General features: G+C 36.7%; 1 protein-coding gene across 3 annotated transcripts in view; it reads right to left on the bottom strand.

The window, feature by feature from the left end:
• Window positions 1–621: 621 nt before the first annotated feature.
• LOC150082972 (LYR motif-containing protein 1-like) overlaps window positions 622–17,711 on the bottom strand; it is a 28,820-nt gene continuing 11,730 nt past the window's right edge. Inside the window, exons 3-5 of one of the 3 annotated variants that reach the window (XM_090376952.1) lie at window positions 17,072–17,264; window positions 2,360–2,420; window positions 622–1,088 (exon numbers count right to left, since the gene is read on the bottom strand). In XM_090376952.1, coding sequence (XP_090233078.1) covers window positions 940–1,088; window positions 2,360–2,420; window positions 17,072–17,264 — 403 coding nt within the window. In that variant the 3' untranslated portion in view covers window positions 622–939. The remainder of the gene's footprint in view (window positions 1,089–2,359; window positions 2,421–17,071; window positions 17,265–17,711) is intronic. The other 2 variants (XM_090376954.1, XM_090376953.1) reach the window with 2 other exon arrangements.

The raw sequence follows: 17,711 nt of genomic DNA, 5'->3' as shown, positions 1-17,711 counted from the left end.
AGTTTCATGTAGAGGATATTAGAAATTCTCTGTTACTGATGGGGATCAGTGCAAGGATGCAGAATTCTTAAGCTCCTGCAAACGGATATTTTTTGGAAATTTTTGTCTTCTTCATTAATTAACATATTAAATTGTTTTACAGATAGACTAAATAGTCTTAGTCATGTTCGTTAGCTTATTTTTTAAATCTATGTAGCGATTTTGTAAGTTACAACTCACTACTTGTACCACCATTGTGTCGGTGTTTTTGGCATGAATATTGTAGCACGTAACAAGTAGTGAAGAGGAATAGTAAGGTTTTAATTGTGATAAGTAGCTCGAGGTTCTAATCACTTGTTAGGCATATATCTTTTTTGTGTTTAGCTAAGGATATAACTAATTTAATGTTGTGATCGTTATGGTATAGCATAATATACATCTCGACCTTAACAAAGTTTTAAATTCAGATTTGAATTTTGATAGTAATTTTATTCTAATGCTGACTAATAAAGTGAAAAAAAACAAAACAAAACACATCAATATTTTAAATAATTTATGTACAGAGTTTTAATTCTTACAAATCAAAATCTTGAGAAAAACTCTCTACAGAGTCTGCTGATATTTTAAATTCACTATGGGGTCTGTCCATGTGCAACAAAACAACTGCTAAAAGGGTTAAACAGTACTGTACTGTAATAATTATATTATTAATATTCAATAAAAATTGCATGTAATTAATATTTGAAGGTTATATTTATTAATCAGAATTCAACTCTGCAATACGATAGTATCTGTATTATTAGTAGCTCTTTAAATTATTGTCCACAGTAATCTAACAAAAACTGGTAATACACACATTTTTTATGTAGTAATAATAAAATCTATCTCAAATTAAAACTTTTATCTTTAATTTCTATCAGAATTGAAGTACCCTGCTTTACTATTGTAATCTGTCACAAATTAGGTGTCAGGATCAATGGACTTTATATACACAGGTTTGGACTGCTTTCTTAACCTTGCTTGAGCTTTCCATTTTCTTGATTGTGGTGTGGCTAGTGCTGAAGGTGGTAAATTAACAGGTCGAGGATATGGAATTTTATAATGAAGAGCTGCAAAATTGCACATAACTAAATATTATTTACCAAATATAAGTGTATATTAAATAAATCAGAAATTATTACAACTGTATAATTATATAGATAAAAGTTAATATCTCTCTTGAAAATAATAATTTCATTAAAATATTAAATTATTATTATTATGACATCTGACAAAATGAAACAAAGAGAAGGTAAATCTTATTTACATACAAATAGTTTCCTGAAACAGTAGTTAAAAATGTTTTTGATACTCTAATACAAATAGCATTAGCATTAGTAGAGGCATACGATGCAAGAAAGCAAGCTTATGCAGCATCAGCCAAAAAAAAAAAACTCCACTCCCATTTCACTCCTCCATTCGTTCCAAATACCTGTCCAGCTCACCCTTAAATTTATTTAGGCTATCAACTTCCACAACAAAAGATGGAAGTCTGTTCCACCAGTCAACTACCCGCTGGCTAAAGGCAAACTTCCGCACATCTATCCTACAACTATCTTTCCTCAATTTGAATTTATGCCCTCTCAGGTGATTATTCTGAGCAAGAGGAAGAATCCCATCAGCACTGAGCATGCTCAAACCATTCAAAGTTTTATACACCTCAATCAGATTACCTCGCAGGTGCCTAGTCCCCAGACACTGTAAGCTGCAAAACTTGAGCCTTTCTCATCAATAGTTGAAAGAGATACAATTACAGACATAATTTTGTTAATACTTGCTAGAGTTATAATTTTCACACATGAGAAATATCATATCTCTAGCAAGGGATCAATAGTCCTTGATAGTCCTATCAAAAGGACTATGTAAGGAAACCTCCTACAAAGACTGGCAGATTTGCCAAGTGTTGTTTCAATTTTCATATTTCTTTGTTCTTCTTTGGCCAGTTCTATTTATGTATCTGTCATTATGTCCCCCAGGGTTTCACATTTATCACTCATACCCTGCAACAGAGAAAATGATATAAGTTTGGCAATGTATATTCCCTAATATTCAACAAACAAAATGCTATATAGGCACAATTTATATTATTTATATTTTATAAAATATCAAGGGCTGTGTAGAACTTATTAACTGATCCTCAATTTACGCTTAAAATCCTTTCTATCAAATCATTAAAAGCAGCATTTATATATGTACCAAACAGATTATAATCAAGCATTCTCTCAGTATAGGTCAATGTCATAGTCAGAATAGATATTAAGGAAAATAGACAAAAAAAAAAAACATTATAAATTATTTTATTTGTCCAATCATAGTATTTATACCATAAAAAGCTGCATACCCATTTGTAATCTTGAATCAGCTTCCATCAAACACTGTTTGATATCTGCCTCTTGTGTCAGCTGGAAACAGTTAAAGATTTGTATAATCAGTGTCAATTTATAAACAGGTGGTCTACTAAGATTATCAGTAGTGTAAAAGCTCCATAATCATGGTTTTAATTATTTATTGCAACCATCCTTGGAATATTCACTTCACAATCATGGTGTAAAATTGAGTATTTGCAGTATGTGATCAAATGAGCATGACCATTGCATGTTGCTTACAGAGAATAAGTTTCACAGTGTATATTCACTAACAAACAAAATGCTATAAAAACACAACTGATACTATTTATTCATCTCTGCCACTGTATACAGTGGTAGGAATGAACCTATTAATAAAGAAATTGTAAATTACTTAAAAATATTATTCAATTGGTAATAATCTGCTGTGGTTACCTGCTTTGTCTATTGTAACATTATTGTTGAAAAACCTATTACCAGAAAGAATGCCTGCAAGGACATCTACAAGGATGCATGGCTCTGCTGTTTGTTAATGCATCAGGCAGTTGCAAAACCAAGTCTAATGCTTTTATATCTCTAAACCATTAAACCTTTAAAACTGAAAATAACAATCATTTTCCCATTATGGCCCACCAGAATGGGAAAATAATTGTTATGTTTCAAATGGTGTCCTGTGAATTTCTTTAAAGTGTGCCACAAGATTAGGGAAAATTCCATTCAATTCAATGGGATTCTTCAAGCATTGAATTGAATGCAGATGTTGTATATATAGAATGCGAATTTAGAAGATGTTGCATATACAGAATGTGTCTACATTGACCTTCTCGAATGAGAAGGTCAATGTGGACTACTTTAAAAATCACTTTGTCCATTAAATACACAAAAAAGAAAATATTGATTTCAAAGCATTACTGGTTCTGTACAATATAAATGTACAGAATCTATAAGAATTATAGACAAAGCGTGTAATACAGTTCTGTAGTCAAGTCCCATAACAGTCATATGAGGTGGCGCAAAAGCTGGTAAATCATTCCAGACGAGATGACCTTTCATGCAGAAAGCATTCCAGACGAGATGACCTTTCATGCAGAAGTCAAAACTTTTGCTTTTTTTGGTGTTGAAAATGACAGACTCCCAAATAGAGCTTTGTTGCTTACTCTCTGGGTCAAAATGATGAAGCCATGCCTCACCAACCATTATCACCTTGTGCAGAACCTCACCATCTTCAGTAATCATCCACTGCAGCTCCTGTCAAACCCCCAAGTGAATTTGTTGTTGCTCAGGTGTGAGTAGTCTTGGAACACAGCATGCACAAACATGTGTCATATACAAAAGGTCGGGGACAATAATAATGTGTGCTTCCTACTGATATTCTCAACAGCTCTGCCAGTTTGCCTTACTGTTATATGACAATTTCCTCTCGTGATTAAAGAAGCAGTGTTTATGGTTTCTGTGGTAGTCACAGCAGTAGCTGGAGCTCCAGGATTGCTGATTCTTGTGTTTGAATCGTATCTGTCTTTAAACATTCTAAACCACCTGCTAGCTGTGCTATATGGAAGTGTAGATTCATTATAAGCCTCTTTTAACATTTCATATGCTTCAGCAGATGTTTTCTTGAGAGGGAAACAAAATTTGAGAGCAGCATGCTCTTCCTTGTGTGTCACACCAATTGTTATGTAGCAGTGTTCTCCCCAGGACTTATTGAATGGGCGCACTGCCCAGCGAATTTAACTGACTGCCCAGCTAAAATTTAAGTGATTCTGCAGTACCACTCACTGACCTCAATCAATATTAATTCGAACATACTATGCGATCGAGGTCAATGTGACAGGAGCATATAATTTAAATTATGCAATTAATTTTTATTGTGGATCACTTAAGTCACATTTATAAAAATAACAGAAAATTTTATAATATTGCAAAGTATTACACTTTCCCACCTGGCTGGCAAAGTTTTCTGGGAAGAACACTGAGTAGACAAAAACTGAACAGGCATAAACTTGACCGAATGTCAAAATTACACCATGCACGAGTGAACTGCACAGTTAGTATGTGATGCAGTTTGGTCTTAAATTCTGCAGCTCAGCAAACAGTATGGTTGTTTATGAAAAATTATGGTGATTCTTTATTGAACAGCCCTCGTATTTGATAATAACTATATCATTCTTATTTACTCATTGATTTCCTTGGATCTTTAGTAAAAATTTGACAATTCAAAATATAAGTAGAGTGAACTAATTTCAATAATGTTCCATTTAAAAAAATAAAATAACAAGGAAAAAAAATAAATGAACTGCAACACAAACAATACATAGGATATTTTCATTAATAGTCCAGGAGGATCTACATACAGAAATAAAAATAACGGATTTTAGATTTTATTTTTTCTCTTTTATCCTGTGATTGACATGGAACAGCTTTCCTGGCTGCTAAAGAGTGTTCTGCAACCACTGAAGCATCAAAAAAAAAAAGAAAGAAAAAAAAAAGCTCCATAGGAAAAAAGATATTGTGATTGATTTTATTGAGAATGCACAGTTTGGGTTGTAATTCATTGGCATACAATACAGGTATCAAGCTATTCATCGGACAAACTTTGTATATGAAATGTCAACTGAGAATAAAGTTCTCCTCAGATATTTTCAGATACCATTAATGTAGTACACACTTGCCTGGTTTACTTATTAAAATATATTTAAGAGCTATAAGATACATTATAAAAAAGACAAAAGTAACAAATATGATCATAATAAAACAGCTGAAAAATGTTTGCCATAATTGTTCAGTAAGCCATCAAGATAACTTCGCATGGATTTTTCACTTTCAGCACAACATATACATCACGGCCCAAGAAACGATACTCTCCGTTAACTTAGAAAGAAACAAAAGTTTAAACTAATATAAAAATTAATAGAAATTAATATCATTAAATATTTATTTTTAATAAAATAAAATTAATGTGCTGGATGGCAATTGCTTGAATTTGTATTGCTGCCAGTTGGAATTCCAGAAATATGAGCCACAACACAGCAGTCTCCTGCCAATAAATTAGTAAAAGCTGCCTTCTCTGTCAATTACAGTAATTAAAGACCAATAAGAAGTAAATAAATAAAGCGTCATGTCACATAAGTTGACGAATGATGACTGAACAAGAACACAACATTGCTGACTTCACAACAAACTTTACTGTAGGTGTTTATACATATAGTAAAAAAAAAAAAAAAGGTAGTTGCATTAGTTGTGACTGGTGATTATTATGTGCTGATCTGATTGAATGAAATAAAAGAAACAGAAATAAATTTGGTAACTGTGAACTTAGTTTTGCAGCCAGAAGATCCACTAAACATTGACTTTTAAGCATGTATCATTATATTCAGTAAATGTTCTTGTTTATACTCTGGAATGACCACTAGATCAGTGGAGTTTACAATAAATCAAGCAATACAAATGTTTCTTCAAACAGGCCTATGGGGCTGGGAAATTCCATACTGCAATAATTAAAGTCAAACACCAGCCAAGGAATTAAAATTTTACTATAAAAATAAAAATATACAGAAATAAAATATAATAAAATATATTAAAATACTGTGATACACTATCGGAAGACTAAATATTACAATAAAATAATATTAAAATAAATTACAATAATAAAACAATTAAAAGAAAGGCTAAAATCGTTAAAAATAGTTAAAAATATACCAAAGCTTTCAGAGACTGCTGTCTTCTCCTTCAACAGTGCACTATTACTGCAATGACACATCCTTAAGTAGCAGGCCCTTGGCACTCATGCACGTGATCCATCAGACACATGGTCGGCATTTCCCACGTGCGCATTGGAAACGGAAGTGGACAACCGCCTCAAACAGGAGGTATCCTCCTGTCCCTGTTAATAGTATTATGACTAGATGAACTGATTCGCAAGCTCTTGAGCCACTTGCGTTCCCAAAATCCATGGGCACAGTCTGTGATGATCGCATCTTCAGGGGAGATCCAGTGCTGCTTCTCCCAGAAATGCTCTGCCATAGCAGACCTCGCATAATTAGCAGTCTTAATAGCGGTCATGTAGGCGACTCTCTACGATAGTCCAATCGTAGGGAGTCGCCTGCCCCTGTGGCTACCACATACATTCCTTACTATCCAGGCCTTTCAGAACGCATTGTACGGGCACTGCGGAAGTGTCAGACCCACTGTGTGCAACTTCCAGGATGGAGATTGCACACAGTAGTGTCTCAAGTTAAAGATCCCGTAGCCCAAGACTGTACTAGTAGTGTGGTCTATGAGATCAAGTGCCCGGATTGTGAGGAGTGTTATGTGGGGGAGCCAGGGCAACGTTTAAAAGACTGTCTGGGGAAGCACACAACTGCTATTAAGACTGCTAATTATGTGAGGTCTGCTGTGGCAGAGCATTTCTGGGAGAAGCAGCACCGGATCTCCCCTGAAGATGTGGTCATCACGGACCGTGCCCATGGATTTTGGGAACGCAAGTGGCTCAAGAGCTTGCGAATCGGTTCATCCAGTCGTAATACTATTAACAGGGACAGGGGGATACATTTACACCCCCTGTTTGAGGCGGTTGTCCTCAGACGGGATGACCAGTTCTGTATGACACGCTCCCGAGCCACTTCCGTTTCCTATGCGCACATGGGGAATGCCGACCATGTGTCTGATGGATCAAGTGCATGAGTGCCATGGGCCTGCTACTTAAGGATGTGTCATTGCAGTAATAGTACACTGTTGAAGAAGGAGACAGCAGTCTCCGAAAGCTTTGGTATATTTTTAACAATTTTAGCCTTGCTTTTAATTGTTTTTAACGATTTTAATTGTTTTATTATTGTAATTTATTGTAATATTTTAGTCTTCCGATAGTGTATCACAGTATTTTAATATATTTTATTTCTGTATATTTTTATTTTTATAGTTAAATTTTAATTCCTTGGCTGGTGTTTGACTTTAATTATTGCAGTAATACAAATGTTAATTGTATTTAGAAGTCAAGAACTCAAGTGGACCGAGGCTTGAACCCTCGGTCCACTCAAAGAGCATGTGCTACTGCACTCGCACTCTTGACCACTCGGCCGGAAAGAAAGAAAGAAACAAACAAACAAAACGTGTATTTGAAAATTAACACAAACCTGACTGAAAAATCAGAAGAAAACTGAACTTACTGGAAAACGAGAAGAGAGAGAGAGATTTGATTTTCAGAAAACCTCAACTAAATCAAAAGAGTTGGCATGTATGGATCAGTCATATCTTGACTAGAATCTTATGCTGTGGACAGTGATCCAAAATTAAACATCACTGAATTCTGGAACAATTTTGATAGAGCTGAGTGCATAAGATATCATTCAGAAAACTGAAACCATCCACTCTAGATTCCTGCCAAAAGAAGATGTGGAAGGAAGCAGTTCATGAGACTGACTTCATTCAATATTCATGATGTAAAAAATATTGAAAGAATGGCTATACTTGTTTGAGGGAAGAGCATTGATAATCTATACGATGGAGATATTGAAAAATTAGCTCAGTCCCACAATGAAGGATAAAAGAAAGATCTGAAGGAGCTAGTCAAATAGTGTTCAAAAAAACAACAGTAAAGATTATTATTATGAATTTAACAATCCTATCCCAGAGAAGGAAGTGTTATAATAATTCGATTGAACTGTTTATTAGGGCAGATCCATTTAAGCAGGTAATCATAGTGAGCTTCTTCAAAGAAGCTGACAATTATTTTCAAATTCAATACTTATTAGTAAGACAGTGCATAAGCAAATAAATTTAGTCAGTAACTTTTTTTCATTCTTTTTATTAACAGAATACTTTTTTTGCAAAAGCAACTAAGGGTACGAGATGTTGGTGGTATTGTCTGTAAATTGCCATTTTTTTATGGTTGGTTTTAATAAAAAAAAAACTCAAAACCCAGGCCTTTTCCACACAGTGAGAAAGCATTATGCAACCAGCAAGAGTAATTGTACCTTATAAAGCATACCTTAATATGACATAATGGTGCAATTTTCTGTAAAAGAGTCAGTCGGTATCTCTCTCTCTCTCTCTCGGCAGAAAATTCACAATTAGTGGAATGCAATTTAGTTTTCTTCCATGGGAATATTCTTTCTATACTTGTAGATTTCACATTCACTGCATTCTTCTGGTAAATAATCATGGCTCCTTAGACTTCCTTCAGCATAATTAAAATAGCAAACCTCAATAACATCCAAGCCTTAAGTAAGTATAGTCTCTATCTTATCCTTATTATTCCAGAATGCTTTTTAGGGATTAAAAGCAGTACTTCTACCATAATAAGAGATGGACTTCCAGTAAAAGCTCCATATCCTTGTATAGCTCGCTGGCTAAAATAAAACTTTCTGCAAACTCTCTCTCCCCATAACTTGAATTTATGGCCCCTAGTTCTAGAATCATTCATAACGGTGAAATTTCGTCCTCATTCATTTTACTTATGCCTCTCAGAGCCTTAAACTACTCAATTCTACTCTAAGGTGCCTAGTTTCCAAGCTCTGCAACCCACATATTCAGTCTTTCCTCATAGGGACACCCTTTTGCCAATCTCACCAGGCAAGTTGCCCATCTTTGGACCCTTTCAAGAAGCTTAATGTCTTTCTTTAGGTGTGGTCTCCATACTTGAATACGGTATTCCAAGTGTGGTCTAACAATAGCCTTATATAATGGGATTATGATGTTCTTATCTCAACTAGCAAATGTTCCATGAATCATCAATAGGACACCATGGGCCTTCCATGCAACCTGTCTACAATGCTCAGAGAACTTCATGACTGACCGTATTGTAACAACCAAGTCCCTTTCCTCCACTACCAGCTTTAGTTCAACTCCACCAAGTGAATAAATTATTTTGGAGTTACTGTTCTCCAGGTGTAATACCTTACACTTTACAGGATTAAAGCATAACTGCCACTTTTCTGACCATCCGAGAAGTCTATTTAGGTCACTCTGAAGAAGCTCTGCTTGGCAGTGATCATTAACCACTCTACCAATCTTTATATCATCTGCAAATTTAGACATCACACCCTCTACCCCTTTTGTAAATGTCATTTATGAAAATCAAAACTAACAGTGGACCTAATACTGATCTTTGGGGAACCCCACTTCTTACATCAACCCAATCTGAGGAATAACCATTTATCACAACCCTATGCCTCCTGCCCTGAAGCCATCCTGCTATCCATATAAGGATTTTCTTTGTGATTCCAACCTGTTCCAGCTTATAAAGTAATTGCTAATGTGGGACTGAGTTAAAGGCTTTGCTGAAATCCAAATAAACAATGTCAAAATTATTCCCTAAATCCAGCTCTTGAGTGACCCTGTCAAAATAGCTAACTAGATTAGTTAAACATGTTTTTCCCTTTACAAAACCAAAGCTGAGTATCCTTCAGAATTCCACTTATATCTAAATGATCCTGAATTCCAATGATTCTTGATCATTGCCTCAATGGTTTTCCCTACTACTGAAGTTAGACTGACCGGCCGGTAATTTCCAACTTGTCTTATGTATAGGAGGTACATTGGTACTTTTCCAATCCAACGGAATCACTCCCGAGTCCAGTGATACTCTCATACTTAGCCTCAATGGTTCAAGCATTCACTTGCCGCCCCCATTAAGATCATTGGGTATATGCCATCAACCCCAGGAACCTTACTGGCCTGTAGGCTCGAAAGTTTTTTTCATTAAATAATCATGTTAAATTTCAAGGTTATGACATAGCTGAGTGGTCAGGAACGAGGGTGCAGTGGCACACACTCTTTGAGTGAACCGTGATTCAAGCCCATGAATACTAAATACGATAAACATTTGCATTGATGTTGGGTGAAGGAAACACAAAAATAAAACCAAGAGCATCAGGCCTGGCCAACTGGAGAAACAGCGCGGATAATTTTTTAATCATGTGAAATTTCAATATCATTAATTAGATATTTTTCGACTTCCCTCCCATAATTTCTCTTTAACATAAAGGGTTTTTCTTCTGACTCTCCTCTTTAAGGAGAAGCAAAAATCAGAATGATAGTAAAAAAAACCCTCAATTTTTACTCCAAAACAGTTATAAATGAAAATCCCAATCTATTTGGAAAAACTTGCCTTAATACACAGAAATCAGAGACTAATCTTGAACTTAAAATTCAACTTATCAAAGCAGTCATATGGTGCTATATTTGCTTAGTTTCAACCTAGATTAAGGTTAACTTTAAACAAATATATGATGTACGATCATTTAATTCTCAGACTGGTGCAAGGTTTTATATTTACCGTGCGAACTTTCCATAACTGCTGCTATAGGTGCTCTCCCCCATCGCTATTAAGCAGAATGCTTATGAAAGTACTGCCATGCGCACACTCTGTGTGCGCATGGCAGTACTTCTCAAGTTATTATTGCATGAAGAGAGTTTTTTTTCAGATGAGTGTCACTGATGACTGTTTTGAAGCAAGTGTCACGTTGGACATGCAGATTGAGCAGCAATATGTGATTCGTTATTGTGTCAGATGGGGCTTAAATGCATCGGAAACAGTTAAAGAGATGAATGAAATGTGTGGTAATGAGTGTCTTGGTAGGACAGTCATATTTAAATGGCACAAGCAATTCAGTGAAGGCCATGAGTCTGTTGCAGATGACCCAATGGTCAGCCTTGCTTCTTAACAACTCCTGAGTAAATCGCAAAAGCCCAGGAAATCTTGGATGAAGGCAGGCTAATTACACTTTGTGAATTAGCTGTTAGAATGTCCATTTCATATGGTAGAGCTCACAATATTGTGAAAGATCACCTGAAAATGTTGCAAGTCTGTGCATGCTGGATTCCACATAATTTGACTCCAGAACAAAAACAGCAAAGAGTAGACTTGTGCAATTGATCATTTTGAAACACAGGGTTAAAACTTCTTAGATTGAATAGTGGCATGATGAAACTTAGATTTTTCACTGTGATCCAGAGACAAAACAACAGTCAAGTGAATTGGAAGCATTCTATTTCACCAAAATCTAAGAAATTTCGAGTTTCTCGTTTGGCTGACAAACAAATGGTTCGTGTTTTTCGACATAAAAGGCATTCTTGTTATACATTTTGTGCCTCGTGGCACAAATTTGAATAAGGAAGCATACTCAGATTCTAGACTAAACGTTTGCTGTGCCATTTATAAGAAACGTCAAGAACTTTCAGTGGTTTCTCCATCAAGACAATGCCAAGCCCCATACGGCTAATATTGTGCAGCCAGTGATCACTGCCATAGGTGCAGAGGTTCTGCCATGTCCCCCTTATTCACCAAACTAAGCCCTGTCTGATTTCTTCCTGTTTCCACATCTGAAAAAAGCTCTGAAAAGCAAGTATTATGCATAGCATTAGCAATAGCATTAGCATTAGTAGAGGCATATGATGCAAGAAAGCAAGCTTATTCAGCATCAGCCAAAAAAAAAACAAAAAAAAAAAAAAAACACACACCACTCACATTTCACCCCTCCGTTCGTTCGAAATACCTGTCCAGTTCAGCCTTAAATTTGTTTAGGCTATCAACTTCAACAACAAGTGATGGAAGTCGGTTCCACCAACCAACCACCCGCTGGCCAAAGGCAATTTTCCGCACATCTATCCGACATCCGTCCTTCCTCAATTTGAATTTATGCCCTCTGAGGTGATTATTCTGAGCAAGATGAAGAATCCCATTGGCATTGACCATGCTCAAACCATTCAAAGCCTTATACACCTCTATCAGATCACCTCGCCGGTGCTTAGTCTCCAGACTCTGTAATTTGCAAAACTTAAGCCTTTCTTCGTAAGAGCAACCCTTTATTCCATTCACTAATCTTGTTGCCCTTCTCTGTACCCGTTCCAGCAGCTCTACATCCTTCTTGAAATGAGGCCTCCAGACCTGTATACAGTATTCAAGATGTGGCCTAACCATTGCCTTATACAAGGGAATAATCACCTCCTTATCCCTGCTAGAAAAATTCCTGTATATCATTGACAAGACACCATGAGCTACTCTTGCAGCTCATCTGCACTGCTCAGAGAACTTCATATCTGCCTGCACAATTACCCCCAGGTCCTTTTCATTCTCCACCACTGTCAGTGTAGTACCGCAGAGTTGATACGTTGCTCTGTGGTTACTGCTTCCCATATGTAGTACTTTACATTTGTCAATGTTAAACTTCATTTGCCACCTCTCAGCCCATCTGTTCAACCTTTCCAGATCCTGTTGCAGCAGCACAGTGTCAGTAGTGTCCTTAACAACCCTGCCAACCTTTGTATCATCTGCAAACTTGGACACTAAACTTGATATACCATCATCAATATCATTCATAAACACCGAAAACAACAACGGACCCAACACTGAACCCTGAGGAACTCCAGTAATAACATTAGTCCACGTTGAGCAGTGTCCATTGATTACCACTCTCTGTCTTCTGCCACTCAACCATCCCCTTATCCATAGCAGCAATTTGCCTCCAATGCCACACTGCTCCAATTTGTGCAGCAGTCTTCCATGTGCAACAGTATCAAAAGCCTTTCTAAGATCCAAATATATAATATCAAAGTTATTCCCTGCATCCAGTTCTTTTGTGACTACATCATAGTATCCAATCAAATTGGTCAGGCAAGACCTGCCCTTAACAAAACCATGCTGCGTCTGAGCTATAACTGAATTCTTGTCTAGATGATCCTGCAGTGCTTCTTTAACCAGTGCCTCCATTAATTTACCTGGAACAGAAATTAAACTAACAGGTCTATAATTACTTGTGTCAGCCTTTGATCCTCCTTTGTGAATTGGGTTACATTTGCACATCTCCAGTCTATGGGTACCTCCCCTGAGTCCAAAGAAGCTCTCATAATTATGGCTAGGGGTTTGCTTACTTCCTTTGCTGCCTCCTTTAATATAACTGGATAGATCCCATCCACTCCAGGTGCCTTTTTTATGTTTATCTTCAACAATCTCTCCTCCACTTTCCTCTCAGTTATTTCAAAATCATCTAGCTCACTGCCAACGTTTACTTTACCTACGTCATTCTCCTTCCTGAATAACTCCTCATGCGTGAATGTAGATGCAAAATACTCGTTTAGATTGTTAGCCACCTGAGCAGGATCCTCAACTGTTGAACCATCAATATCCAGTGGACCAATCTGATTCATCCCTTTCCTTCTTGAGTTCAAATAGGTAAAGAACTCTTTTCTGTTTTTCTTTGCATCCTTTGCCAAGGATTTTTCGTAGTCTGCCTTTGCCTGCCTAATCTCCTTTGTGACTTGGTTACAGACCAACTTATATCTATCATATGCTTCCATGTCACCCATTAATTTGCATGTATTCCATGCATTTTTCTTCTCTGCCACATGTCTCATTAGTTCATCTGACAGTTCATTAGTTCATATGACAATGTTGTTCTCAGAGTCACAACAGAAGCACTTCAGTCTTTCAAACAATGGCTTACAAGAAGCATTTAATTCATGGGTATGATGGTGGCGAAAGTGTGTAAAGTTCAAGGGAGAGTATTTCAAGGAGAAATTCACAGAAGATTCAGATGATGACAATTAAGATAAGATACTGCACCAGTTCGCAAATTAAATTATCACCCTTCATAGGTTAAGTAGATTAATCAAATACAGGGTGTCTCAAAAATATTGGTACAAACGTTTAGGGGAGGTAGGTAACATCTAAAGGAATGTGAATCGCATAGGAACCCATAACCGGAAACGTCACGGGAGAGTAGTAGCAGAGGCACAAGAAGCAGAAATGACACAACACAGTAATTAGTGGCAAACATTTATTTGACATAATATTAACAATGGAGTACGAGATGGATGCATTTCATGATAGTCTGTAATCAGGTCACAAAGGAGGTTCGGCAGGCGAAGGCGGAAGAAATCTTTGGCAAAAGATTTCTCGAAAAGACTTCTCATCTGATTTCTCATGGCAAAAGATTTCTCATCTGTTGTAACATCAGATTTCTGATGTTACAACAGATGTTCGAAGGTTCCACCATGAGACGTGGTGCATGCGTGACACCGACGCAGCATGGATTGGCGGACACAGTCAAACACACCTGGAGTTTCTTTGACAGTAGCAGCAGCGCATATGAGTCTCGCCACGAGATCCATTTCCATCTCCACAGGTGATTCATACACGATAGATTTGAGGGCCCCCCCACAGAAAGAAATCAAGGCTCGATAAATCAGGTGAGCGCGGGGACCAGGCAACAGGTCCACCACGGCCAATCCATCAACGCCCAAAACGCCTGTTCAAATGGTCACGAACACACCTTCCATAATGGGCAGGCACCCCGTCACGTTGAAACCAAATGTTGCATCTCACATTTGCTGGAACATCGTCAAGTAACCCTGGTAGAACATGTTCAAGAAAGATTCGATATTTAGTGGAGTTCATGTGGGATGGTAACAGGTATGGGCCGACTAAGCAGTCACCGACCATACCTGCCCATATATTTATTGCAAAGCAATGTTGTGCCACATGGGGGCACACACCATGTGGGTTGTCGTGAGCCCACACATGAGCATTGTGCTGATTGAATAAGCCTTCGCGAGTGAAATAAGCCTCATCCGTGAACAAAACATAGGCTGGAAAATTCAAGTCTTGAACACTTTCTTGGAGAAACCACTGCGTAAAAGCCATACGTGCAGGATGATCTTGGAGGAGCAGTAACTGAACCCTTTGGAGATGAAAGGGGTGGAAAGAATCGTTGTGCCACACACGCTGTACACTGCAATAAGACACTCTTAAGGCAGAGACAACAGCACGTGTGCTGGTAGTAGGATTATTCTGGACGGCATTCAACACACTTTCTTCCATGGCGGGAGTTCACGTCGAACGTGGTCTGCCCACACTACTCCTGTTACCTCTAAATGACCCATAATTGCACAAATTTTAATGCACACGCACGAACAAATGGTGGTCCGGTACATATCTGTCTGGGAAGCATTCTCCGTAAATTTGTTGAGCGGCTTGTCCATTGCCCTCTGCTAATTCATACACTAGGTGCATGTCTGCCAGCTCACAGTTCGTATATCGATGGATGCTCTTCTTCGCTGTCTACCGACTTACGGTGACGTTTCCAGTTATGGGTTCCTATGTGATTCACATTCCTTTAGATGTTACCTACCTCCCCTAAACATTTGTACCAATATTTTTGAGACACCCTGTATAGATTAAGTTGGCTGGATAAAATTACATACTCAAGGTGCTTAGCAGAGCTAAGCAATTTAAGTATGTAACATAATCTAACATACTGAGGTTTCTTCTATCAATTCTTGGCCTTTTGGCTAAGATCGAAGTGTAACATCTGTCCTTACCATGTAGTTCACATAAGATTTGGGTATGGTAATATACATAGAGTACCTTCATGTGGCCAGCACAAACCCTTTAAAATGAAATTAAAATAAGAAATAAAAAATGACTTCCAATAAAAGAATATTCACAAATAGGAATGTTTATTAACCGATGAAAGAAGCACTAAATTTCCTTTAATATAAAGACTAAAACCAGTACATAACACTTGTATTGGTTTTAGTCTGTACGTTGGAAGAGTAAAACCAATACATAACACTTGTCAGTACTCTATGAATGCATTAAGTAAGCTCGATACTTCTTGTACACTTACGAATCCAAGATAATGGCCTAATTAACAAACTCGCCTATAACATAAATAAATTGCAATGGAACAAAACAACTGTATCACTACTATTTTACTATGCACACACTTCAAAGTGGTTGGAGTGTTTTATGCTCTTCAGCCACTCTGAAGGTTCTGAGTTGAAATTTCTGTCCTTGGCAACTAGTAAAACACACACACACACACATTTTTTTTTTTTTTTTTTTTTTTTAACATTGTACAGTGAGCAAGTTCAAACCATAGTATTAGCCTTCTACTACAATTATGGCATCTGTCAGATGACATGCATGCATTTGTGTTTCAATCTGGGGATGGGTGAGTGCCTTTTAAAATCCTTAAATATGATAAAAACTTTTTTATTATAGCTGATTTTCAGAACATGGGTACACCCAAGCCATCGTGTTGTGGGCATGACCAAATTTGGGACAAATTCAAGCAAAAGAAGTGCGAGTTTTTTTTAACAGACTTTCATTTTTAGCTAGTGAAAAAAGGTTAGGCTAGTTTATGCCACTAATTCGGGACGGATTCAAGCAAATGAAGCCACATCCACAAAGTGGTACCAAGGTACTGGAATATAACCATTATTATTATTATTATTATTATTATTATTGGTTTCTCTCACCTATTTTCATTTGATATTTTTTAATTTAGTTCAGCAGATAATTAATAGATCACTATTTTCAAAACAACTTGCATGTTTATGTAATAAAACACCACACCATGATCGATCTGAAGAAATAAGCTGAAAGGTGCTATAATAAAAGTATTCAAAGCTTGCTAAAAAACATCTTGTTTCCTCTGTGTCTAGTGCTTTTGAAGTGTTTTAAGGTGATTAGATGGGACAATGACAGACAAATTCTTTCTTTACATAATTTTTATTCCATTTTGTTTTATATTACTGTATTTTACTCTACAATTCTGCACCACTCAAAAGCTAGCTGCAGAGAAGTGGAGAATTCGGCAGGCTCTGAGCACTTTTTTTTTTTACTGCCTTTCAGAATATTAAACAGCATAATGTTAAATATGAACAATCATCAACCTTCACTCATTTTTTTTACATAAAAAATAACTTACGTGCTTGTTTTTATGAAACAATTCTTTGGCTTCAGTAATTATATACTGGCGTTGTTTAATTGTGTCCTGTGCATCGCCTGATGATGCTATCCAACTTCTTCCTGTTCGCAGAATAGTTTTGTATATACTCAGTACCTGTTGTTTCAGGGATGACATACAAGCTTTACTCAGATGAGGTAGAACAGCCATAAAACTGAACAGAGAAAAAAAAACACAGTGTAAGTTTAATCTGGTAGTGTTCAAATAGGAAATTGCAATACAAAAAAGCACTGTCACTAAAAAATTGTCAAGACAAAATTATAACCGAACAATTTCTTCAGAAATTTCATGGACTTCATAACTACAGAGATGGTTTCAATATAATAAGCTGTGTAGTCAGTGTAATTCAGTTAGAGTAAGTTCCCAGTGAAATTTATGGTTTCTGTACAGTAATTGCATGAAAGCACCAGATGTCATGCATCCAGTGTTGATTAGTAGTTGTGCCGCTGCACAAGAGATTTCCAAAAAAAATTGTGTGCGTATCTTTATATATAGTTTTTAAATGTATGTATATATATTTTTTAAATATTTCAATACATAATGTGTAAGCAGAAATATGCTGAATGCATAATTCAGAAATTTTGCATGCTTAGTGGTGTGA

This window comes from Mastigoproctus giganteus, chromosome 7, assembly GCF_048544385.1.
Source record: "Mastigoproctus giganteus isolate SK-2022 chromosome 7, ASM4854438v1, whole genome shotgun sequence".
NCBI lineage: Eukaryota > Metazoa > Arthropoda > Arachnida > Uropygi > Thelyphonidae > Mastigoproctus > Mastigoproctus giganteus.
Note: the sequence above shows the minus strand (reverse complement) of the source record. Positions and strands in the feature narration are given on the sequence as shown.